At 42.1% G+C, this 25,884-nt stretch overlaps 1 protein-coding gene across 2 annotated transcripts in view; it reads left to right on the top strand.

Annotated features, from left to right (window-relative positions):
* The window catches only part of Nars2 (asparaginyl-tRNA synthetase 2, mitochondrial), an 80,481-nt gene that overhangs the window by 40,164 nt on the left and 14,433 nt on the right, over positions 1-25,884 (top strand). For both annotated transcript variants that reach the window (XM_087901259.1, XM_085682975.2), the window contains 4 exons: positions 11,465-11,597; positions 18,846-18,944; positions 19,050-19,087; positions 22,379-22,445. In XM_087901259.1, coding sequence (XP_087757385.1) covers positions 11,465-11,597; positions 18,846-18,944; positions 19,050-19,087; positions 22,379-22,445 — 337 coding nt within the window. The remainder of the gene's footprint in view (positions 1-11,464; positions 11,598-18,845; positions 18,945-19,049; positions 19,088-22,378; positions 22,446-25,884) is intronic.

Raw genomic sequence — 25,884 nt, 5'->3', positions numbered from 1 at the left:
AGAAAACCCCTCTCTCTCTCTCTCTCTCTCTCTCTCTCTCTCTCTCTCTCTCTCTCTGTGTGTGTGTGTGTGTGTGTGTGTGTGTGTGTGTGTATCTGGTGAATGTAAGGTAGATTGGGAACAGAGAGGTTTTACCATTTTGAAATGTTTTTCCTCACTAGTTTCGCTCTGAAATTAACGGTGGCTCTCCATGTATTCAACCGTGGTTCAGTAGTCACCTAAGCAGTAGGTAACTGCTGGACATCAAGGAGGATACTGAGTATGGCGAGAGCTCCTAAGATAGTCTTATCCCTGCCAAAAGCACTGGGCCTGTCAATCAAATAAATGGTCCTGTTAGCTGAAGTAAATGCAGTCAGAGAGAGTTAAATTGGAATTCTGTCATCTTTACATACTTACAGAGTAAACTCAATGTCTGGCCTCCACTTTATAAAACAAATTATAATAGCTTCCTTTTAGAGCCGTTGTGAAAATCAGTTGGGTACCAGGCAAAGCCAAACACTTGCCACAGCGTAGGTCCTGACTTGTTGGGTGCTCTGCTGGTGGCAGTATTGGCAGTTGTGACCTCTCCGGCAGACAGATAAAGTAGTGTGACCGGGCAGAATCGGCTGACAGGTCATTGTCTGGTGGTTTTCCAGCAGAGTAGACTGGAGTTCCCAGGAAGCAAGAGAATCAGGTCTGCCTGAATTCAGGGCTCACAGGACAGGTCAGGTAAAACCAGACCAGAGCCTGGAATGAAGGACTGGATCCAAGCATAGAACCCAGATGCACTGAAGCCTGAAGACCACATCGGAACTAAGACAGGGCTGAGAGCAGATGAGACTATACAGTGTGCTCGTGAGGTGGACAGTGGTGTTGACCGTGGAATTGTATATTCTGGATTCTTGTTTTTGTCCTTCAAACAAGATCATTTCTGTGCCCATCTGGAATTTCCCAGGCACGCCTGACATGCCTTTTGTTTCTATAACTGAAGCACAATCAGAATGTAAATAATTAGAACTTAATACAGCATAAATTATTTATTAATAAAGCCATTCTTGTACAATCAGTTTTATTGAAGTATATTTCCTATACAACTAAATTAGTCTTAAAATCAATTTAATAAATTTTATAAATATATAAACTTTTATAGCTGTTACCGTAATCAAGATATAGGTTTGCTTCTGTCCACTCTGAAAGTCCTCTCCTTCCCTCTTCCCCACTACTGATCTGCTGTTTGTCACCATAGCTTAGACTTTTTTCTAGAATGTCATATAAGTGAAATTATACTGTATTTACTCTTTTTATCAGAATTCTTTTACCCTATATAATAATTTGAGATTTATTCAGTAGTTCTCTTTTTTTTTCTGGATATTGTCTGTCCAGTGGATATATTGTTACTTCTTGTCTTCCTTAGGGTTTCTGTTGCAGTGAGAAAACAACTTGGGAAGGGAAGGGTTTATAGCATCTCACATCCCAGTGATCCCCTAAGGACGTCTAGGCAGGAACGCAAGGCAGTGACCCTTCCACATCAGTCATTCCCCAAGGCCAGGCTTACGGGGGCCTGGTCTCCATAAGGATCCCCTCCCTCCAGACGTGTCTAGGTGGGGTCAAGGTGTTATCAGACTCCAGGGTTGTCTTTGCAGTTTATGTGTGTATGGAAAATTAATAACAAAATTCACCATCTTGACCAAAATACGTTGTCAGTGTTACACATCCATCACCACATGCCACAGGCGTACTGAATGTGCCATTTGTTTGAGGAGGTAGCACATACACACATTAAACATTTTTACGTGTGTGTGTGTGTGTGTGTGTGTGTGTGTGTGTGTGTGCTATGATAAGTGGAGCTCATAGGACCCCTTGCAGAAATCAGTTCTCTCCACTCTGTGGGTCCTGAGGTCATATGCAGGTCATGAGGCCTGGTGGCCAGTGTCCTAACCAATGTCAATCCTAACTGCATTTTTAACTGGAGATATTTTAAAGAATACTGGTTTTGTTAGAAGTTAACTTTGTCGTGAATCAAAACACATGTGCAGTTCTGCTGTTTGCCAGTTCATTCTGCCAGTCGCTCGCTCACTCGCTCTCTGTTTTGAAGATCTTTTTTTTATTTTATGTGTGGTTGTTTTGTCTCCCTTTTACGTGATCCACATGTTGCAGTACCCTCCGAGGTCAGAAGAGGGCGGTGGAGTTCCAGACTGCTGTCAGCCCCCACATAGGTGCTGGGAACCAAACCCAGATCCTCTGAACCCTGCTGAGCCATCTCCAGCCCCCAGGCACATCTTTCCACTAGATCATGGGTTTAAGTTCAACTTCGTTGGAATTTGTTTGCCTCATTGAATGTTTACAGCCGTAACTTTTAACAAATTTAGGAAATTTCAATCACTATTTCTTGAGATAAGCTTGCTACCCTCATCTTTTTTTAACTAAAGTAATAGTGAGACAAAGTGATGTACAGACATGACAAGAGAATAGCTGTGTGGAGCTGGGTCTCTCCTTCACCTTTATATGGGTTCCAGGGGTCACATCTTGGAATATGCTGAGTGGTGGTGATGCACGCCTTTAATCCCAGGAAACATAGACAGACGGATCTCTGTGAGTTCAAGGCCAGCCTAGTCTACAGAGTGAGTTCCAGGACAGGCTCCAAAGATACAGAGAAACCCTATCTTGAAAAATCAAAAAAAGCAATTAAAAGTAAACTTAAAAATAAAAAAAAAATCTTGAAATTCTATTCTGTTGATATACTGAAACAGTTTAAGTTTAACTGATATATATATATATATATATACATACATATATATATAATATTACCATATAATAAATATGAATTTTTATTTATTTTAATTTAAAACTTTTGGTGTGATTCCTTAAAAATCAAAACTTACTTTTTTCTGTACCTCTTGATGAATTACTGAAATAATTAAATTGCTTCTGTATATGTTATTTAACTGAAACCTACACTGACAGACTTAAGGAGGGACTGGGGCAGATTGAGTATCTAAACAGCTTTAGAAACCCGCCACCCAGCTTTCTGACGTAACTGGTCTTTGTGTGACCAGCCACGGTGAGAGGGAAGCACTGCTGATAATTCCAGGTCAGTTGTTGTAAAACAGGTTCTGTCCAAGCCAGGACTTATTGTCATCCTAAAGTAGATGACTATGAATACATTAAATATCTGTCTTCACTAATATTATATCTCTTTTAAGGAAATTATTTACTAGAGGGCCTGGTGAGCCCTAGTAGAAATGCAAGAAACTGGAGCTAGAGAAATGGTTCGGGGGCTGAGAGCATCTGCTGTTCCCGTAGAGGACCCCAGTTAGTTCCCAGCACCCACATGGTGGCTCTGTAGCTCCAGCTCCAGAGGATCCCAGTGCCTTCTGAGCTCTGGGCACCAGTGTGGTGCACATACATGCAGATAAAAGAAGTCTTTAAGACCAGGACAGTGAGGACTTCATCTTTACTCCTTAAAAATGCTAATGAAGAAACTTCTTCGTTTCTTGTCTCCTATCTCATGAAGGAAACCTAACAACAAGTTTGCACAGATAGTTTGTTTGCGTTTCTCTTGATGCTACTGCTCCATCTCCCGTGATATATTGTGTCCCGAGAAAAACAAAAGAAGAAAGAAAACACAGTGTTTTACCATCTGAGACAGGTGATGGATAAACAGATGTGGAGTTACATAAATCTCTACAGTTTAGCGTATGCAGAACCCTGGTGAGCCTTATTTCACATTTAAAAGGCAGGTTTAACACCTGCTAATTATGGTTAGAATTATGATAGAAATGTTTTTGTTGTTCTTGAAAATTCCTTTGTTGAGACTAAATTTTATTTATGAAACATTTTGTTTGGTTGGTTGTTTTTTTGAAGCAGGGTATAGCCTTGGCTATCCTAGAACTAACTCTGTAGACCAGGCTAGCCTCAAACTCACAAAAGTCTGCCTGCCTTGATTCCTGAGTCCTGGGGTTAAAGTTGTGCGCCATCACCGCCCCATTTCTGGGACATTTATTTTTTAATTTTACTTAGCTTTTTCAGCGGTAATCTGGGCATTGCTCCTTGTTGTACTTCAGGACATTTGCAGGAAGTTTAGTGGAAAAAAACTGAACTCTGGTTCAGTTCTCTTTGTGTCTGTTTGCGTCTTCCTTATCAGACAGCCAGGCTCTTTGGAGAGTCGTGGATCCTCTGTCATCTTCAGCCATATGGACAAGGTGGCTCATGGTTTGTACAGTTTTAAAAAACACATGTATTTGAAAGTTAAGAGCCACAAGCATGCTTTATTAAATAATTCTCGGGTTCCATCTGTACCTTTCTGAAGGAAAGCCGCCCTGTCAGGGACTCTGTGCTTAAAGGCATGAAGATGAGTCTGTGCTCTGTAAAGCAGTCACCATGAGAGAGGGGAAGAGCCAAAAGTCGGCGTGAAAGACCAGGGCTGCGGGAGACAATAATCAGCTCTGGCCAGACCCTGGAGCACATTCAGAAGTGTCGGAACGTGCGTTTTTCCTCAGTAGTTGGTCCCCTTCAGGCTATGCTGAGATTTCAACAGTCCGTTTCGATGCTAGTCAGACTTACCACAGTGATAGACTGTCCTGTGCTGTGTTGTCTGGTGTGGACGCCACTAGCCATGGTGGTGAGACGGCTGTATTTCAAGGAACTAAATTCTTGTTAATTCTACTTAATTGTAACTAAATGTAAGTAGCTATATGTGGCTAGTAACTGTATATGAAACAAGGAAGATCTGCTCGACACCCTGTGTGATATCTTTCACTGTTTGGAGCTTTCTCTAGCCTCGGGTGATTGCATAGATATCAGTACCTGGTTTGTTGGATTGAATGGACAGTAGGGAAAAGGGAGAGTTGGAAGCTTGTGGACTCAGTGGTGGCCTGGTGGGTCCTTTGGGCTCTGATGCTGGTACTTTTATTGTAATTTTATCACTTTTATTTTCTGCATTAGCTTGTTCATTCTGATTCCTTTTGGTATCTAAATATTGTCTAGTCACAAATTTAAACTTTTAAAATAAATACACAGGGACAATGTATGTGTGTGTGAAGTCTCTCCTATTGCGCCTTCCCAGGGAGACCCATGCATCTGCCTATGAACCTGCCTTGTTACCTAGTCTCTCTGGAGCTATGGATTATAGCATGGTTATCCTTTATCTTACAGCCGATTCCACTTATGAGTGAGTACATACCGTGAATGTTAGTATCTAATAAACAGGTAGAGTAAGTGGTCTGTAAACAGAAGAGACAGGCCATGAAAGTGGGAGAAAAACAAAAGAGAGCACAGTGAGGCATTTCAGGCAAATGGAATGGTGGGAGTAACAGATGGAGACCATTTTCCTTTATCATGGCTTGCAGGGAAGGCTCTTAATGTCCTGTCTGCTGCCACCTCCTTGACCTCACCCCTGCCAGTCACCCTGCACCGGCCTGCTCTTGCCACCTCCATGACCTCACCCCTGCCAGTCACCCTGCACCGGCCTGCTCTTGCTTTAGTATGTGTCGGGCTATTTGCTATCACGCAGCATAAGTGCCTCGTGTTCCCGTTGCCGGGACGTCCTTTTCAACCCATGTCAGGGAGGAGTAGCGAGCACCAGAGCCCTTCTACTGTTGTTGCCAGCAGTTTCTTGTATAAAATTAAATTTTGCTTGGGCCTTAAATTCAATTCCAAGTAAAATATTAAAGACGAGTTAAAATGAATCTTTTTATGACATTTGTTTATCGTGTTCATGTCTGTTTCTGTGCACATGCAGGCACACACACGCATATGTGCACACGCACACATGTGGAGATCAGAGGACAGGTTACGGGTGTTGGTTCTCTTCTGCCATGTGGGTCCTGGGGGTTTAATTGAGTCTCATCCCTCCGCCCACACAGCCATCTCACTTGCCTGAAAAGCTTTGACAGTGATGCTGCAGAAGAACCTGAATTCCAGGAAGCCTGTGACATATTGAAATGATGAGGTCACACTTTATACCTTCTATGAGTGCAAGATAGAATAATGGGAGAAAACTGAAAAAGAAGTATCTGGCATCTACTTTTGGGCACGTGTCAATAATGAATGGCAAATGCATTACAGTATTAATAGTGCATTGGACACAAGGTAGTAACATAGACATCTTTTTGCATTGCTGAAAGTTCACTTCGGTCCTCGTGCATGTTTTTTTACTTTTACTTTAGGCTCAGCAAGCGGTCCTGGCTGCCCTTACACTTGCTCTGCCGCTCAGGCAGACCTTGATTTTGTACTTTCTTGCCTTGACTTCCACAGTCACTGGGTTGACAGGCAGGCATTAGAGAGCTGACGGTCACTTTGTCCACCAAATACTAACCAGATGGGTGAGGTCAGGCCCTTCCTGAGTGATGGAGGAAAGACTGCCTGTACGGTGCAGGGTGACACGGAGGCAGGGGGCGTCCCTGGTGCCGACTGCTGCCCTGTCGTGCTGATTAAGTCTCAGGCTAAAGAACAGAAAGTCCTGTATTTTCCCGAGCTGTGGAGCTTAGTTCTCCAGAAAGAATAAACGGTCACACGTTCAGTGACCATTTTATTGTTAATCTGCTTAGCAGCTCCGGGCTTCAGAAAGCTGAGAGCAGGGTGCCTCTGTGGAGCCTGCTCTGTAATTGCACTTTTCCCCCCAAAAAGCCACTTTTGTAGCTATCTTGATTGATGTGTATTGAATGTACTTTTGTTATCTTGAGATCTACTCAAAGCTCATGACTTTCCTTATATAGCCCTCATCTCCCCATAATTTGGCACAGAAGTGGTTTTTCGGGCTGGATGTTTTCTGCTGGTCCCTCTCGCAGCAGTGCCGACCTTTCACCTGATTTCGTGGCTTATTTTAGAAACGGTCTTGTTCTCTGCTTTTATTTTAAATGTTGGTTGGTTTAAGCTTTGCTACACTTGTTCTCACCAAAAGGCCAAAAAGCCGTATTTAAGCCTTGCTGCAAAAGGCTTCGTGACTGTGGAAGGCTAATAGATAAAAGGGGGAAAATGGAATAAATTAAAATGAATGCTTTCATGTAGATCCAGATACAAAATTATTGCAAAACACACGACAGATCCATACCAAGCCTCCCCACCTGTGAGAGTCTGAAGGCCAGAACGGCTGACTCACTACAGTTATAACTGGTAATGAGAATGTGTTATTCTTGCTCATGAATGACAGCATCAGCTCTGCTTCTGACACACAAACTGCTCATAGGCGGTACAGCTGCTACTTAACCTAGCTGTCTTTGACAAGGGAGAACGTACTATACATTCTTCTTGTCTAATTCTCTGAGCTGATAAGTGTTTATTGAGTAGCAGAGTTTTTTATTGTCACTGTCAGGCTGTAGTGTGACAGACTATCTGGGCCTGAGTGCAGCCTCACCACTCCTCAGACTGACTCTGAGACTTAGGGGAGAGCTTCTTAACCTCTGTGAACTTCAGTTTCTTGTTCTGGAAAACAAGCAGTAATATGTATACATGTACATATGCAGATGTATAAAGAAGCAATAATACTTGTACATATACATATGAACAAGCAACAATACATGTATATACACATATAAACAAGCAGTAATACATATATATGTACATATACATATGTATAAACAAGCAATAATACATGTATATACACATATAAACAAGCAGTAATACATATACATGTACATATACATATGTATAAACAAGCAATAATACATGTATATGTACATATAAACAAGCAGTAATACATGTACATATACATACATATAAACAAGCAATAATATATACATGTATATATACATAAACAAGCAATAATACATATATATGTACATATACAAACAAGAAGAAATATATGTATATATAAGCAAGCAATAATGCATGTGTATATATATAAACAAGCAGTAATACATGTGCATATATGTAAACAGTAAAACATATACATGTACATATAGATAAACAAGCAATGATATATGTATAATCAAGCAATAATATATACATGTACATATGTATATACAAATGAGCCAACTCCAAAGAGTTAGCTATAAGGGTCTTTACTTTTAATTCCTAACCCATCAAGATCACTCTCTAATGGTGGCCTCTACCATTACTAGTTAATGTCACTATTTTATAGAAGAACAGAGGGTGCCCATGTAGGGTGATCATTATTTTATGACTTAAACTACCTAAAAGTTGGGTGCTGAATTAAGGTTTTTCCCCTTATACCTTCTAACATATCTTATCTTTCTGTTAATTCAGAGTGTTATTGTCACATTTTTGGCTTAGGGTGTTAAATCTTGACCATCTTTGTAAAAAAAAAACCTGATTTTTACTCTGATTAAAAATTCTAAGGCCAGACGTACAGTTCAGTTGGTAGAATCTGTGTCCATGAAGCACAGAACTCTGAGCACTGCATTAACTGGATCTGGTGGTGCATGCCGTTTCCATTATCCCAGCACTGGGGTGGTAGAGGCAGGACAATAAGAAGTGAAAAGTTATCCTCAGCTATGTAAGGAGTTTGAGACCAACCTAGGATGTTTAAGCCCTTACACTTTAATAACTAAACAACTATGGCTACGTATCCCATAGCATCCTGTATAGAATACCCCAGGGGAGGCAGTTGGTCTTATGATGTGAATTTGGAGTTCTGATTAAAAACCAGTTTTGTTTGTACCTAATTCTTTAATAGAAATAACATGTACTTTTAAGTAACAAATCTTTTCTTATATTTCAGAACTTCCAAAGTAAATTTTAACTGCACTGCCTGTGTGTTTATTGAAGAATTTCAATAAGATACACTTGAATGCTAACATTTATGTTTATACAGTGTATCCTTGTGAGGCATACAAAAATTACCATTTTAAAAAAGTAGATACTTTTGGCAGCCCACTTGGAAGAGCCTAACCCTAAACTGGAAACTCAGCCTGTACTGTTCAGATCTATGCTTGGAACAGATCAGAATCATTTGACCCATTTGAATACCTATTTCGGCATCCCCTGTAGGTGCTAAGTCGCAGCCTGAGAAAGGGTCTGAGTGTTTTCTCTTTGTCACGTTGCTGTGCAGGCGGCTGTGCCTCCCCAGTTGATGCCGAGGGAGCCTGTCATCATCATCAGTGCTCATTCAGCGCCAACACCTGTGTTAACCAGGCCCCGCAGACGCAGACATGAATAAAACATGGTTCCTGTTCTGGAAAATTTCAGTTTTCTGCGGGGGAGGGGATATATCAAAGTGAGGCATTTTATATAATAATATATGGATAAAGTGTTACAGTAGCATACAGGAGGGATAATAAGTTGGGGGCGGGGTGATAAAATTTCAAGAATGAAATGATACTTAGGGCAGATTTTGAAGGTTGGGTGAGAGTTTGTGTTTTGAGAAAAATGGGTGGAACAGAGGATATTCTGTGCAGAGACATAAAGCTCAGAACATGCTAGGTCAGGAGAATGTCTTCAGAGAGCTGCTGAAAAAGCTTCATGAGGAGAGAATAGGAGTTTGAATTTTATCCATTTGGCGATAGTCATTGAAGGTTTTTAAATTTAACTGGCATAATCAGATTCGACTTTGAGAACTCATAGTAGTTTGGAATCACAGGACGGCGGGAAGCAAACACCAGTCAAAAAATGTATTTGTGCTGACGGTGGTGGCACAGGCCTTTAATCCCAACACTCTGGAGGGAGGGAGGCAGAGAACAGCCAGGGCTACACAGAGAAACCCTGTCTCAATCCCACCCCCCATAAAAAAACATATTTGTTGGGCATGCTTAATGCGTGCCTAAAATCTCAGCTCTCAGGAGACTGTTTAGAATTTTGAGAGTTCAGTGGCAGCGTAGGTTACATAAGTGTGTCTCCCCGCTCCCCTGTCCCTCGTTCCCCCCATCCCCCATTCCCTGTCCCCTGTCCCTGTTCCAAACTAATGTTGCCTGCTGGTCTTGACCGTGGCCACAGTGGATTCATGAGCGCAGTGGGCATGTCATGTCCAGAAAATCACATTTCACAGCACATCTTTCTGTTGCCTGCCTCTCACATCCTCTCTTCCACATCTTCTTTGATGTTTTCTGAGCCTGTGGCAGGTTTGCAGTGGCATTTCGTTTGTATTTTATTAAATAAAGCTTGCCTGAAGATCAGAAAAGTAAAACAGCCACACTGGCCAGCCTTACAGACCAGGCAGCAATGGCACACACCTTTAATCCCAGTAGCCACACTAGTTTGCCATAGAAACCAGACGGTAGTGGTGCACGCCCTTAATCCCAGAACTAGAGAGGATTATAAAACGGGAGGAGACAGCTCTCAGTCTCAGTCTCATTCTGAGGTTTCTGTGAGACAGGATCACCATTTTGGACTGAGGTCGAGGTAAGAGCCAGTGGCTCACTGTTGTGCTTTTCTGGTCTTCAGATTGAACCCCAATATCTGAGTTTTTATTATTCATGCTACAGGTAGTTGATGTAGATGTCCCGTTTAGGAATGAGCACTCAAAGCTTACGTATTCTGAGCACTTTGACTAGTTATGAGTCTCTGTACTACAGCCCACAACAGAAGAAGGCTTATCTGGACAAGGTTGAGAATAGCATACTAATCAATGGGTATAAACATAAATATTTATGAGATAATTTAACAACACATCCCTTTAGCAAAACAATAGTAGATTCCTCCTTAGGGCCTATGTCCTTCCAAACCATGGGCTTTTGGCCAGGTTTACAATATCATAAATTCACACTGTGGAGCAGGCCTGAAGTCAGTCAGAAAGCAGTTGGTTTCCCCCATGACCCCCGCACCACTGCTGAACCAGTGGGCAGCCAGATCTCGCCCCACAGATCAGTACTGTAATGTTCAGGGCCCACTGATGTCTCCTCCCCCACCCCCGTGGCTTGGTTTTGCTGTGTCCTTCAGCTAAGGTGTGCTGTGCCTTTGACAGTAGGGTCTTGCAGACTGATTTGGTGGCAGCCAAGAGCAGCGGCAGTAACCTGTGTTGTGGGGGGGTTGTGCTCTGGGGCCTCCTAGATCACCAGCTCAAAGGGAGGCCTCCCATGCCTGCTACTGGAATTTTCATTTAATAACCTGTGTCTACCAGGGGTGTTACATTTTTATGTCATCCTTTCCTTGTGTATTTAAAAACTAAATTGAGCACGCCGTATCCACGTGAAGTTCACTTTTCATTGTTGCCCACTCAGTTCTGTTCCCTGAGCTGCGTTTTTGATTGCTATGTTTTTGTCACTTTGTCCTTGATGGCCGTCACACGGAGTTGCTGATTTTAAGGCGGCTGCAGTAGTGTGCACCCAGAAGTGGTTACTTTTCTATATTTAGAAAACCATAGAGTTTCTAAAACAGTTGCAGATTCCTCTGGGATAAAATGGTTTCTATAAATGTAACATTTTTAATGAAACTATTATTATCCCCCATTAGAGAACTGGAGCAGATAATGTATGTGGGTTTGTGAGCACAGCATGGACGCAAACATGTCTTCTTAAGCGCCAAGGGTATTTTAAATACTTAAAATTAATCATGTGTGTTCTATTTTTATGTTCTTAATCTTGAATTGCAGAGCTTTTGCCCAAGTCTTTACCTTTGGCCCAACATTCCGAGCCGAGAATTCTCAGAGCCGGAGACACCTGGCTGAATTTTATATGGTTGAAGCAGAGATTGCTTTTATTGACAGCCTTCAGGATCTCATGCAGGTAGGTAGACCGTTTGTCACTTTCAGGAATCTCTGACATCACAGTGCTTCTGCGTTACAGAGAATCATGGGGTGGAGAAAATAGTGATCTATGTAATATACCTTAATTCTCACGTCACAGAGCAGTTGAGAATTGGGCAAGTGGTGTGTGTGTGTGTGTTTGTGTCTGGGTGTATCTGAGTTATACTTAGCATAAATAATTAACTTACTATTTTAAATTCTCTATCAATGATATTTGGTTACTCTTAGTTTACTGTTTAATTGAGTAATTCCTATTAGCTTTACTTTCTATTCAGTGTGTATCTTGTACTCCTAAAGCATAGGCAGTACAGATAGGGTGGGGTTATGACCTTATGTGGCGCCTTCTTTTTCTAGTCAACCCTTTGACAGATTTATTACCATCTGAGTTCTTTTTCTTTTTCTTTTTTACCTTTCTTTTTGGTTTTTCGAGACAGGGTTTCTCTGTAGCTTTGGAGCCTGTCCTGGAGCTAGCTCTTGTATACCAGGCTGGCCTTGAACTCACAGAGATCCACCTGCCTCTGGTTCCCAAGTGCTGGGATTAAAGGTGTGCGCCACCACGAACTAGCAGTTCTTTTCTTTTTTAATATCTGCATGAGAGAGAGGGAGAGGGAGAGAGAGAGAGAGAGAGAGAGAGAGAGAGAGAGAGAGAGAGAGAATGGATGAGAATATGAGAATGAATATTCAACAGGACAGTGGCGTTAGGTCCCCTGGATCTCAAGTTACAGGCAGTTGTAAGCCAACCCATCATGGGTGCCGAGAACTGAACTTGAGTTTTCAGTAAATAACAGCTGAGCCATCTCTCTAACCCAGGGTTTTTTTGGAAGATTTATTTTAGTTTGTGTGCATGAATGTTTTACCTGTATGTTTGTATATGCACCATACAAAAAAGTGTGCCTGGTACTGCAGAAGCCAGAAGAGGGTGTCAGAGCTTCGGAACCTAGGGTTGCAAACAGTTGTGAACTACTATGTGGGTCCCTAGAACCAAACCCAGGCAAGAATGGCAAGTGCTCGCGACTGCTGAGCCATCTCTTCAGCCCGGGCAGTTAGAGGGTTTTTGTTTTGTTTTGTTTCTTTTTTTTATGTTTTTTTTAATGTTTTTAAATTTATTTTTTTTAAAAAAGAAAAAAACCTCTTTTCTCATCTAACATACCAAAATCAGTTCCCACTGCCTCCTCTCCTCCCTCTCCCTCTTCCTTCCCCCCATCCACTCCCCATGGAGGGTAAGGCTTCCCATGGGAAGTCACCAAAGTCTAGCACATTGCTTTGTGGCAGGACCAAGGCCGTCCCCACAATATCTAGGCTGAGCAAGATTGTAGACAGAGTTTCTGTCCTGCCTGGTCCTGCAGCCGTTCAGTCCCAAAGACACACACAGAGGATTATATTAATTATAAACTATTTGACATATTAGCTCAGGCTTATTAATTAACTCTTACAACTTAAATTAACCCATAATTTTTATCTGTGTTTAGTCACATGGCTTGGTACCTTACTCAGTGAGGCAGTCTCATCTTTCTTCCTCTGTATCAGGGGAGCCACTGCAAACTGAACCTTTCCTCTTCCCAGAATTCTCCTAGTCTGGTCACCCCACCTATACTTCCTGCCTGGCTACTGGCCAATCAGCGTTTTAGTAAATACGAGTGACAAATCTTTACAGGGTACAAGAGCATTACCCCCACAGCACAAGGTATCCCTGCAAAGAGAATGGGCTCCAGAAAGCCAGTACAGGCAGTAGGTAATACATCCTGGTCTCACTGCTGGTGGCCCCACAGTCTGCCCCAGCCATGAGAACCGTGTCTGTGAGGAAGGGGTTGGAAAAGCTTTGAGTAGGGGTAACGCTGAACTGTGGTACATTTAGAGAGACCCCTACCTTTTCTATGAGGAAGTTAAGAGCTAGAAATCACTTTCCCTTAGGAGAGCAGGGGGATGGGCTTTTGTGTGTCCTCCTATCTGCCAGTTATTTCTCGTGGTTGGTTAGCCTCAAAGAAACAGCCCTGAGCAAGGCATAGCCTTTGGACCGACAGTTCCTGAAGAGTCCATAAGCACTTCATGTTGCCAGGTAGTGTACTCGGCCACGCGCTGTAATGCCTTCCACTGACTTCTTTAGATCAGCGTCACCCAGGGGACCCTGCTGTGTATCCCTACAGGTGGTGATAGGCAGGTAATTACTCCGGGATGTAATGGCTGAAGACAGAGATGCCATTCAACATCCCATCACTCACAGAATTAATTCTCTTCCCCAGAAGAATTATCTAGTTAATAGTGTCTCTGGAATAAGTCTGCTGCCACTTGTACGGGGTTGAGCGCTGAGCCTTAAAAGACAGTGCGCTGTCCTTAGGCAGCTCTCTCTCCCAGACTGCCCACATCTGCATTTTCGTTGCCTCAGCGTGCACGCCAAGGGCAGGGTTATGAAAATGACATGCAAATTATTTAACACATGATAGGATTGCAAAATACCTTTATTTCCTCAAGTTTCTTTCATAAGAACATTGAGAAATGGATATGTAAACACCACTTTAGGAAATGTGAGTGGAACTCAGTTCCGAATTTTCACACAGGGGTGAAGGCTCTTGCTGCCAAGCCTCGAGCTGCTGATCCCTGGGCCCCACATGGCAGGAGACAAGGCCGTCCTCCCACTGACCACAAATGTCATGATGGGGGCAGGAGATGGTTCTGTGGTTAAGAACAATGGCTACTCCTCCGAAGGACATGGGTTTGATTCCCAGCACCGACATGGGAGATCACAACCATCTTTATCTCCCTTTCCAGAGGACCTGATGCCTTCTGGCTTCCCCAAGCCTCAGGCATGCTCGTGTGTGCAGTCATACATACAAACAGAACACCCATACAGCTAAAGTAAAAATAATTTTTTTAAAACAATGTAATAAAATTGAAAACATATTTGAACTCTATCATTATTTCACTCTCTGTTTTTTTCTCATTCATTTATTAGCTATTGCTGTGATTGTTTATAGATATTTTAGCCAATGCATTTGTTTTTTGGGTTTTTTTGTTTGTTTGTTTGTTTTTGAAAACAGAGATTCTCTCTGTAACAACCCTGACTGTCCTGGAACTTACTTTGTAGACCAGACTGGCCTCGAACTCACAGAGATCTGCCTGCCTCTGCCTCTAGAGTGCTGGGATTAAAGACATGCTCCACCATGCCCAGCCGCTAATGGATTTTAAGCACTAATGATAAATGTCCAAGAATAACAGGAACCAGAACAGTGGTCATTTCATCCAGAGTGTTACTACCTAAGAAACTCTTGCTGGTGTTATTTCGTATTGTTTTCAAAATAGTCTGGGAGCACTAGACAAGGCCAGACGATACCAGAGAGATGAGCAGTTCTGTGTCAGTGGCTGTGGGTGAAGTGGGTCTGGGAGCGGAGGCAACCCTGCTGGCACTCTGAGAAGCGCACGGTGGATTCCTCTGACAGTGTTGATTATGTCTGTTTTGTTAGCATCATATTCATCTGAACTTTACGTTTAAGGCATGTGTCCACCTCTGTTACTATGGCCACAGTCAAAATACAGAACAATTCTGGCATTGTGAAACAAGTCCAGCTTGCTGCAGCCTTCCGCCCCAGCCCCTCCCACTGTCAACTGCTGGTCTTCCCTGTCTCCCTTAAGAAATCTGCCCTTTGCAGATTCACTGTGAACTTCAGTGAAGTACTGTGTTCCTGACTCTGTCTCCTGCCGCCTAGCATACTGTGTGTCAGATCCTCCTCGTGGTCTACCATTCATGTTGGAGAATATTTGATATAGTTCAGGTTTTGAAAGAAATGGGGAAAAAAGTTGCTATAAACCTTCAGGTGCAGATTCTGTGTGAGTATCGCTTCCATCCCTCTTGGGTGAGATCCTAGGAGTGAGGTTCTATCAAGAACCTGTCTGGTGTACAAAGTGACTTTACTGTTTTGCATTCCTACAAGGAATATGCAAAAGCCAGTTTGTCTGCTTATCACCAGAGCTTAGTCAGGGATGTATTTGTGTACGTGAGTCTGTGAAAGAGACAGACAGGCAGACACACATACACACACACACGTACATGTGGTCACGTAGAGAATGAATGACTATGGGACTCTATGAGCTGTGCATCAGCATCACACTGTGGTTTTATTTTGTATTCCTCCAATCTCTTGAGGTTCTCTATGATAAACATCTTTTCATCTGTCTATTTAGCCATCACTTTCTAGTCTTCAGTCAAGTTGGTTTTTTTTTCTTATTGTTGAGCTTTGATCCATTTTAGTTTTTTGAGCCAGGGCATCAGTATGTAGCCCTGACTGACCTTGAGCTCAGAGCTCTGCCCCCTTTCATGTCCTGAGTGCTGGGAAGGTGTGAATTATGACAGCTGGCCCTTTGTTGTTGAGTTTTGAAATTTCTTTATCTTCAAATATAAATTCCTTTTTCAGATACATAATTTGCAGATATTTCTCCTGATTTTGGTGCCTTGTCTCTTCACTTTCTTAACAATGTCATACATGGAAAAGAGGTTTTCTCTTTGGTGATAATTAATTTGCCGGGGTAGAGTTGGCACACATCTGCAATCCTTGACTTGGAAGGCAGAGTCAGGAAGGTTGCAAGATCCAGGCAAGCCTGAACTACAAAGTGAGGCTGGTTAAAAAAAGATAAAACAAGAATTATCATAAAAATAACCTCAAAAAAAAGTGTCCATGGTTCAGAAGATAGGATTGTGAGCACCTTTGATCCCTCTCTTGGGAAGCAGAGGCAAACAGAGCTCGGTGAGTTTGAGGCCATGCTAGTCTACATAGAAAGCAGGGCAGCCGGACTACATAGGAAGACCCTGTCTCAAAAAAGGAGGAACACTCGGGGAAGCGTTCTCTTGTGTCATTGCACAAGAAAACCTCTGACTAATTTTGTGTCGGTGCTGACTCGTGAAGCCAGTAACAACTGAAACTGGGTAAGAATGAGGTTTAAAAGCCAGTGAGATGGCTCAGAGTAGATAAAAGCCCTGATGACCTGAGTTCAGTCCTGGGAACCCACACTAGAAAGAGAACCAACTTGTCAAAGTTGTCCTCGGAGCTGTCCCTGTGCCGTGGTGCCCGCGTGCTGACACCCACACAGCTAAGTATAATAATAAACTCAAATATTCAAAGAGATTATTTAGGTTTTGGTGGCAGATTTGCTCCTTGAGTTACTCTAACAGTGGCTGTCCTCCTCTTTCTCTTCCTTTAGAGGAAACAGATATCTGTAAGACATCTAGCCTGAACTGAAAGTGACACTCCTTCAAAAAGAAAGCAAGAATTACCCCAAAAATAAAATCTCAAAAATAAGATAAAAATAAAAGTATCCAGAGTTCACAGGATATGGTGGCACACATCGTTTCTTCTGTCCTATTTGATGCATTTAAGTTTTGACTTGGAATGTTATTAAAAAAAAAGAATTTTTCCTTTATGAATTATAAGTAATTAATTACAAATGACCACTTTAGTAAACTTTTGAAACATCTTGTACTCACCCTTCACCATAGTTTCTGGTTTTATCAGATGTACTTATAGAACTTAGCCTGAAAGTCAGACTTTAGGGAAGGACGAGGAGGTTTCCATCTTCAGGTTAAATTTACTGCTCCTCAGACAGCAGTTTAACAACCCAGGTGGTCACGGTCTGTGTTCTTCCACAGAACAAGGACCACCCAGGCCGCTGCTCTTTGCCCTCCTCCTAGGTGTGGGCCGTGTTGCAGGATTGAGGGGTGTGACCTTGTAAGTCATTCAGACACTTGGCTGTGTCTTTATCTCGCTGCTGTGTTGGGAGGTAATGGCAGCTGGAAGTGCAGGACCTTTAACCACCCACTGTTCCTTTTCACGTCCCCAGACTCCACTCCCATCTCCATTGGATGGAGCTGCCCTTCTTTCCCATTTAGAATTTGAACAATCTGTGTGGTACTTTCGGGCTTTTGGTTTTTTGAAACAGGATCTCAAATGTCCTAGAGTGATCTTGAAGTCTTGGTCCTGCCTCCACCTCCTGAGGGCTAGGGTTCTAGAAGTGTTGTTACCACACTGCCCCATCTCCTGGTTGATGCAGTGCCAGGGAGCCAGGCAGCACTCCCCACTAAGCCGTATACCCAGCCCTGTTTATATCGGTGGTTACATCTTTATAATACCTAAATATCTCTCCTGTCCTTAGACTGCAAAGTCCTTGGAAAGTTTTGGCTTGGTTTTATCTATTTCCTCCAACTTTTTCTTTATCCTTATTTTATTTTTGGATTCTACCCTGCAAATTTGTCATCATTGCTGTTTACAGTATTGGTGACCTAGAAGCTGCAGCTCCTGGCTGGGTGTGGAGGCGCACTAATAGTCCCAGTGCTCTGTGAGTGAGTTCTAGACCAGCCAGGGCTACACGGTGAGTTCTAGACCAGCCAGGGCTACACGGTGAATTCTAGACCAGCCAGGGCTACACGGTGAGTTCTAGACCAGCCAGCGCTACACGGTGAGTTCTAGACCAGCCAGGGCTCCACGGTGAGTTCTAGACCAGCCAGGGCTCCATGGTGAGTTCTAGACCAGCCAGCGCTACACGGTGAGTTCTAGACCAGCCAGCGCTACACGGTGAGTTCTAGACCAGCCAGGGCTACACGGTGAGAACCAGTCTCCAAGAAATAAACTTAACTAGTAAACAAACAAATAAATAATTTGGGAAATATTTTCCATTCTAGTTACTGCTTCCTTCCAAAGGAAATATGTCTCATGGGAAATATGTCTCCCTTGAGTCTTACAGGGATATCATGGTAGAATTAATCCTCATATACTAATCTATATTTTTATATTTTAACATACAGAAATACATACGGTTATTGTTTAGATATGTGTTGTTGCTTCTCAAATTTTTGAGTTTCCTTTCATTTACCATTGACTGACCCAGCTATGCAAAATGTTCTCTCTTGAACAAATCTAATAACATCTTCGATCCAGGACCTAAGCTAATAACACAGAATATTTCATATAATTCTCACAACAATCCAGCGAGGGAGGTGCTATAATGGTCTTAATTCTGTGAGTGAGTTTATTAACGAATAAAGAGACATCAGTCAGTGATAGCTGTGCATGTGACAGCCCATTTCAATGCCAGTATTGATCCGAATTGCTGTGGTACCTTCAGGGATTAGCAGGTGTAATGGATTTGAGGTTGCTGGACACAGAAGGATGGTCTCTCAGGCCCTGAGCCCCGAGGGTTTTTGTGTGAAGCTGCTGCTCAGGCGATTCTGTCTCATTGTCCCTAGGTGATGGAGGAACTCTTCAAGGCTACCACGGAGATGGTTCTCGCAAACTGTCCTGAAGACGTTGCTCTGTGTCATAGATTCATAGCTCCTGGCCAGAAGGTAACACATTTGTGGACAAGGCCAGATTCATCACTCTTTACGTATATTAATTATATATCATGAATATAATTACATTTAAATTTTGTTCTCTTTTGTCTTCTCAAGGACAGACTGGAACACATGCTGAAAAACAGCTTCCTAATGTAAGTAGCAATCATAGTTTTCCTGGGCTTTGCTCAGATTTGACCATTGTATCACATTGAGTTATACTTTTTGTTTAATTATCTCTGTGTTTACCAAACCATATTTGAGGAAAGACCCATGTTCTAATTCTCCTTTATTGCTCTTATACTTAATTCATAGGTGATAGCCCGTGTATTGTTAATAATAAGTGGATCCTAGTAAGATAAGATCCTAGTAAGATTATAGTAATTATGATCTATATTACTGAAATTCATACCTCGTACAGTAATTCCTTGGTATCCCTGGATCCCATGTATACTAAAGTCTGAATGGTTGAGACCCTATATAAGATGGCATACTATTTACATATAATACACAATACCATGGTGAATATAGGAGATAGTTTGATTAGAACCCCAAACACAAGTAAATCACCATGACTCCTCCGCCCCTCCAAAGCACGTTGGAAACATTCTGGAAAGGCCAAGAAATATTCTCTATGCATATCAAGACACATACTGAGTAGAGAGACTTTGAGAAGCCCATTAAGGATATCCCGTGTCAGAGCTGTAATCTGAGCTGGAAAGCGATGCTTTAAATTAAGAGGGAGTGGGGGGCGGGGGTGTAGGGGATCGTTATCCCTAGAAGAAATACTGGAGTCATTATTTCTTCATATTGAAACGGTAGCATAGCAGCTGTATGAAAACCACCGCTTCTTAATATTCTCAGAGCTGGAAGATCATTTGAAGTAATTGATGGACTAGAACAGCTGTCTAAGGACAGAGCTTCAGACAAAATATCTTACATAGACAATAGTGTTTGAATGTTCTTACAACATTGCAAAGATTAACGGTGCGTTCTCATTGAAGTTGAAGCCATTAGCATTACTAAAGAGTCGAGTGGAAGGACTCCGCACCGTTACCTTTTGTTCTGATGGCACACATGAGAATACGTGTTAGATGCCGTCTTAGGCGGGAAACGCTGACTGAGCCAACAGATCAGCCTCGTCCTGACAGGAGAGGTCTCTGGCCAGTCGCTCCTGTTCTCACTAATCTTCGGCTTCCCTTCTGCACATGCTCAACTTTCACATTGTTATTACTTCCGCAACTAAGTGCCACTATTTCCTTAGAAATACACAGAGTGGGCGTTCAGCAAATTCTGTTGCTCACAACATGCCTGGCTGTACTTGTGCTGTGAGGGCATTTTCTAGTTAGTTTGTGTAGGTCCAGAATCCACAGCCTAAGTTTGTACTGCGTAGGTTGAGCTCAGAGTCTTTCAAAGAATTTTGTAGATTTTTTTTAATCATCCAAAATACTGTTGCGGTGTTTTTTTCCCCCAATAATTTGTAAGGAAACTGGCGTGTTCGTATGCTACTGGTGTGTTCGTATGCTACTGGCATATTCATATGCTGTTGGCATGTGGACACTTTTATGGTCTTTTGAAAGGGAGGCCAGTAAATTTGGCAGTATGCTTCAGAATACATAAAAAGTTCTAAGTTTTGATCCAATAATCCGATTTTCTCACGTGTAAAATCAGTATGTAAGAATTGTTGTCAGTTGCGTTGGACAGGGATGTGCAGTCGTGATTTATAGTAGCGAGAGACTAGAAACATCTGAAAAGCCATTGGTGAGTAACTAAAGTAAATAGGTACATACATAATTGGAATGTTACGTTTAATTCAAAAGCTGAAGTTCTTTGACTGTGGCTGTAGCTCGGCTAGTGGAGAGCTTCTCCGTCACGCGTAAAGATTGCCATGTTCAGTCCTCAGCATCACATAACGCTGTGTGTAGTGGTACATGTTTGTTTTCCCAGTGCTCAGGAAGTAGAGGCAGGAGGATCAGGAATTCAGGGTCACCCTCAGCTACATAGTGTATTCGAAGCTGGCCAGGGCTACATGAGACCTTGTCTAATAAAACAAGTTCTTCATCACAACGCAAAGATCTGTAACATACAATGTTGAGTAAAATGAAAGTGTGTATGATATATGCTCTGATATTTACTAAAACAGATTTTGTAAATACATATTTATTTGTAATCTTCTGAAAGGATGCACAAGAAAGTGGTAACAGCGAATGCAGCATTTGACAGGAGGTGCTGGGAAGGTTTCTCAGTAGTTCAGAGCACTCGCTGTTCTCACAAAGGACTCTGCTCGATTCTGAGCACCCACACGGTGGCTCATAACCTGTAACTCCAGTCCCAGAGGCTCAGACACCCTGTGGCCTCGATGGACACCAGGCACACATGCGATGTACATACTTACACATGTGACTGTGGAGCAGGATGGGAGATGCATGTGCTGTTGACTTTCCTTGCTCTCTCCCTTTCTTCCTTCTCTTCTTCCTTTCATTCCTCCTCCTCTCCCACCATCTTCCTCTCCCTTTGTAGCTGGACTAGCCTTGTCCTCCTGGGCTCCGCAGTCCTCCCAGCTCAGCGGCTCGGTGTCTGTACACATGCAATGGTATTTTTCCATGTTAGGCAGGAGAGTTCCTTACGGGGAAAACCAGTGCTAGTTTTCAGCAGTCTCCGAATGCTTAGAACATGTTACCAAGGCTTCTGCCGGGGTTGAAGAACTGCTCGTGATCTGACTGCCATTCTTACTGCCTTTCCTGGACGCTTTGCCCGTGTTCCAGATGTTCTAGGCACCCTGACCTTTCTGTTCCTTTGGTGGACAGACTTCCTCACTGAAGGCCCCGTACTTGGTATATTTTTGTCTAGAGTATCCCTCCCAGTTATTTATATGGTTCATTTTTTTCATTTTCTGATGCAAGTTTCTGTCCAAATGTCACCAACTCAGTGGGCCTTCCCTGAGTACGTTGTCTGCGGCGGTACCCAGACACGCCCCTTCTGTGCTTCTTCATGATGGCTTCTGGGCACTGCTGTCTGTTTACCTTTGTTCCCACTCACACACACATCTTGGCTCCAACAAGGCAGGGGCCCTGTTTTTGTCTACAGTGTCTCCAGCACCATCTAGTAGCTGTGACATATTTGTTCTCTCGACGAGTAAGTGACAGCTTTTAGAAAAGTCTTTTGTTCTTTTTAGTAGAGTATTGGTGGAGCATGGATGTTGAGAAACCGCTTTCTGACGTGACTTTCATGCACGTTGCATGCTGGGCCAGGGTGGAGCTACTGAACAGCCGCTTCTCTTCATGCAGAACACATACTCCTAGGACTAGATCAGCCCAGATCTCCGATTCCTTGGTGATCATTTATGACCTCACCGATTGTATTGGAACTTTTTCTAGTCTAAAACGGCCTAGTGTACAGTAGTCCCACTGTGCTAACCTTTTTCCACTTCTGCTTTGTTTTCCCAGCATTTCTTACACAGAGGCAGTTGAGATCCTAAAGCAAGCATCCCAGAACTTCACCTTTACACCCAAGGTATTATATGAAGTGTGTGGGTATGTGTATGTATGTGCATGCATGTGCGTGTGTGTGTGTGTGTGTGTGTATGTGTGTGTGCATGTGCACGCACGCGAGCATGTTTCCCAATCTTTAGCTTCACTAAATAACCTTATTCTCGGGAACATGAGACTTGTGGATCTATACACAGGCTTTGTAAGTCTATGTTAGGCATGCTCGAGAGTAAATCGTCAAGTCTCACTGTGTTGCTCTGGCTGACCAGGAACTCGGTATGTAGACCTAGCCTAGAACTCAGAAAAGTCTGTTTTTATTTTTTGGAATAATTTAAGAAGTATTAGCCTTAGCTTTCTTTGAAAGCCTGGTTGGATTCTGTGCTAAAGCCATCTGGCCTGGGCTTTTTTTGGTTGGGAATATTTTAATGACTGCTTCTATTTCACTGGGGTTATAAATATTTTTCATTGCTTTTCTGCTCTTTATTTAACTTTAGTAAGTATCAAGAGAATTACCCATTTCTTTCAGATCTCCAGTTTGATAGAGAGCTTCAAGTATATCCTTCTTATTCTCTGGATTTCCTCAGTGTCTCGTGTTCTAACCCTCTTTTCATTTCTAATTCTGTTAATTTGGATATTCTTTCTCTGTCTTTTAGTTAATTTGGATAAGGGTTTGTCAGGTTTCCTTATTTTCTCAAAGAGCTGCCTCTTTGTCTCATTGATTCTTTGAATTGTTTTTATTTGTTTGTTCCTATTTCCTTGATTACAACCCTGAGTTTGATTATTTCTTGCTGTCTATGTCTTTTGTGTCTGATTTCTTTTTTTTTTTCCTTCTAGAGCTTTGAGATGTGTTCCTATTGTGTGATCTCTGAGACAAGGTATCTCTGAGATTCATTTACTACTATGAGATTTGACTGTGTAAGATGAAACCCATGTCCAACACTGCTTGGGTTACCAACACCCTGAGACCAGATAGTCCAGGGACATAGGGTGAATCCAAGTATTGCTGGTCTATATAATAAACCTAAACAGACTTCTGATGTCATTCTGCTATACTCATAGATCAGTGCCTGCTCTTCTCCAACTTTTTTATATAGGTCTTAGCGCTATGAGCTTGCCTCTTTGGAACATTGTGTCCCATGTATTTATTTTAATTCAGTTCTAGAAAACTTTTAATTTCTTTCTAGACCCATTATTGTTCTTTCAGTCAAGAGTTGTTCAGTCTCCACGAGTTTGTAAGCTTTCCGTTGTTTCTGTTGTTGTTGGTATCCATCTTTAATCCATGCTGTTTAGCTAGGATGCAAGACATTATTTCAATTTTCTTGTATCTGGTGAGACTTGCTTTGTGTCTGAGTATGTGGTCAGTTTTGGAGAAAGTTCCATGAGGTACAGAGAAGAAGGTACATGCTTTCGTATTTGGGTGAAATGTTCTGTAAATGTTTGTTAAGTCTATTTAGTGTATAATGTCAGTTAGCGCTGACATCCCTCTGTTTAGTTTTTATCACGATGACTTGTCTACTGTCAAGAGTGGGGTACTGAAATCTCCCAATGTCAATGTGTGAGTGCCAATATGTGATTTAAGATGTAATAGTGATTCTTATATGAACTTGGGTGACCTTGTCTTTAGTGCGTAGATGGTAAGAATTGTTATGTCCTCTTGGTAAACTTTTCCCCTGATGAGTATGTCGTGTCCGTTCCTGTCTCTTCTGATTACTGTTGATTTGAAATATATTTTGTCAGATGTTAAAATGGCTTCACCAGCTCGCTTTTTAGGACAATTTTCTTGGAGTATCTTTTCCATCCTTTTGCCCTGAGGCGATATCTATCCTTGATGTTAATGTGTGTCCAGCAGAAGGATGGGTCCTGTTTTCACATTTAGTCTCCTAATCGGTGTCTTTTTATTGTAGAATTGAGACCATTAATGTTGAGAGAGATCAATAATTGGTATTTGGTGATTCCTGTTTTGTTTTGGTTTTGGTGATTTTACTCTGTGTGTGTGTGTGTGTGTGTGTGTGTGTGTGTTTCACCTTATTTGAGTTGTTGGTTTGGAATTATTTCTTCCCTGTGTTTTCTGGAGTGTGGTTAACTTCTTTAGGTGGAGTTTTCCTTCTAGCACCTTCTCTACAGCTGGATTTGTAGATAGATATTACTTAAATTTAGTTTTTGACATGGTCTTATTTTCTCCATCTTGGAAATAGTAGTCTGAGCTAGCATCTGTGCTCTCTTGAGTCTGCCTGACATCTGTCTGGGTCCTTCTGACTTCTAGAGTCTCACTTCTTAGACCAGACTGACCTTGAACTCAGAGATTTCCCTGCCTTTGCCTCCCACATGCTAGAATTAAAGGTGTGCGCTACCGCTGCCCAACTGAGTAGTGTTTTCTTATTCTTTCATTTTTCTCCATCCACTATCCTTCATTACATATAGTGTAACTCATGTATATTGCTTTTTTTAATTGCGAGTAGATTGTTTTGATGGAGACAGGGTAGGAAAAATGCTGGTTGTGTGATACCATTTCCTTTCTCTACCAGTGACATGTTTATAGCTCAATCTTCTAGTTAAGCCATCTGTGTGCTTATTTGGTGCAGACTTGTGCCTCTTGTCCGTTTGTAGCTGAGGGAACCCCTGTGCTTTCTGTGGCTGATCAAACATCTAAGAAGTCAAGACTGAGTACAAACTCCTACTAATTTCAACAGAAAAAAAGCCAATAAAACAAATAAATATCCTTGTTTGGAGAATTGTGATGTTTTTCACTTGTCATTATAAAATAAAGGACAATTTTGCAATTTTTGTTTCTGTGTAACTATGACATGTAGGCCAGTCTGTTAAGTAGGGGAAATTACACTTTAGAAAATAAATCTAAAATAGTTTTCCCTAATTAAGCATCCTGTTTAAAGTGTTTCTGTGGTGTTGTGGGGGTGCTGGTGACCATGGGAGTGGTGAGCAGCATGGTGTGCGACCTTTGACCTGTCTCCTAGTTCCATCTCCAGTTGTTAGATCAGTAGCCTCAGCTTCTTTGTGGCCGTGGCTTTAGTCCTTGAGGAAGGATCTCAGCAGTCCCGCTTGTCTCCAGCTTCCTGGGTCGCGAGGGTGACCTTGAACTGCTGATCTTGCCTCTGGGATTATGGGTGCTGGCATTCTAGGTGGGCACCACCAACCAGCACTTGTTGGTTTTATCATAATTAATTGTGTAATTTCCTTTTTGGTATCAAGCTTCACGAAGTCAAGAGTGATTACCCTTCTGTTTTGTTTTGTTTTGTTTTGTTTTCTTACTACCGTATCCAACATTTAATATTGGCCCTTGGAATTTCATAGTCACAGCAGTGTTTGCTAAATAAATAGACCGAGTAGTATCATTACATATTGATCAAAGAGCATCTCATATATGAATTGGCTCTTTCATTAAAATAGAAATTCACCGAGAAAAGCCGCCTCTCTGAAGATAGGCTTAGTATTAGAAGTACTCTCAC

This window comes from Myodes glareolus, chromosome 24 (assembly GCF_982192425.1).
Source record: "Myodes glareolus chromosome 24, mMyoGla1.1, whole genome shotgun sequence".
Lineage (NCBI taxonomy): Eukaryota > Metazoa > Chordata > Mammalia > Rodentia > Cricetidae > Myodes > Myodes glareolus.
This window is presented reverse-complemented; position numbering and strand designations above follow the sequence as displayed.